Raw genomic sequence first — 963 nt, forward strand, 5'->3', positions numbered from 1 at the left:
AGCTGTTTGTGTTTCTGTTGTTTTTTCTTTTGTTGTTTGTTTGTTTTATGTTTATATAAATAAAACAAACAGAAGAAATATATAAATAAAGAAAACGAAGAAATCTATATTTGCCGCAGATCTGCTTCTTTCTCTCATCGCCAGCAGCAGCAGCAGCAGCAGCAGCAGCAGCAGCAGCAGCACGAGCAGCAGGGCTTCAGTCTCCTTTTCTTTTGCTGCAGTATACGAGCTGTCTATACACCCCAAAACAACAAAAACCCCTAAACATAAACCTTATAAACATCTCTGTTTCTTTTTTCTGCTGCAGCTCCTGCTGTTGCTGCTGCTGCTGCTGCTGCTGCTGCTGCAGTTCCCTCTCCCTCTCGCTGCTGCTGCTGCTGCTGCTGCTGCTGCTGCAGCAGCAGCAGCATAAGAAGATGATATCCCGCAGCAGTTTTGCTGCTGCGTTTGTGTCTTTCAGTATATACTGTATATACATAAGCAGCAGCAGCAGCAGCGCGTACACCCCTTCTGCTGCAGCAGCAACCCCAGCAACCCCAGCAGCACCAGCAGCACCAGCAGCAGCAGCTGCACCAGCAGCAGCAGCAGCAGCAGCAGCACCAGCAGCAGCAGCAGCAGCAGCAGCAGCAGCTGCCGATCCCCTCTCTTTCGGCCCCCTCACCCCCATAGAACTGAATGCTTTTGTTGAGACGGATGAAGCAGACATAGAGGCCCTCAACGCCCCCATAGAAGACCAAGACAGCAGCAGCAGCAGCAGCAGCAGCAGCAGCAGCAGCAGCAGCAACGGCAGCAGCAGCAGCAGCAACTTCTTGGATCTGCATGCGCAAGACATGCAGCCAGACGCAGCACCTGATATAGTGCTTTCCCCTATACACCCCTACAGCAACCATGATCACCAGCAGCAGCAGCAGCAGCTGCTGCAGCAGCAGCAGCAGCAGCAGCAGCAGCAGCAGCAGCAGCAGC

General features: G+C 52.4%; 1 protein-coding gene across 1 annotated transcript in view; it reads left to right on the forward strand.

The window, feature by feature from the left end:
* Positions 1-416: 416 nt before the first annotated feature.
* EMH_0076590 (uncharacterized protein) overlaps positions 417-963 on the forward strand; it is a gene marked incomplete at both ends in the record, with an annotated part of 1,395 nt that continues 848 nt past the window's right edge. The window contains one exon of the mRNA XM_013499738.1: positions 417-961. Coding sequence (XP_013355192.1) covers positions 417-961 — 545 coding nt within the window. The remainder of the gene's footprint in view (positions 962-963) is intronic.

Source organism: Eimeria mitis, genomic scaffold (genome assembly GCF_000499745.2).
Source record: "Eimeria mitis Houghton genomic scaffold, Emh_scaff4617, whole genome shotgun sequence".
NCBI lineage: Eukaryota > Apicomplexa > Conoidasida > Eucoccidiorida > Eimeriidae > Eimeria > Eimeria mitis.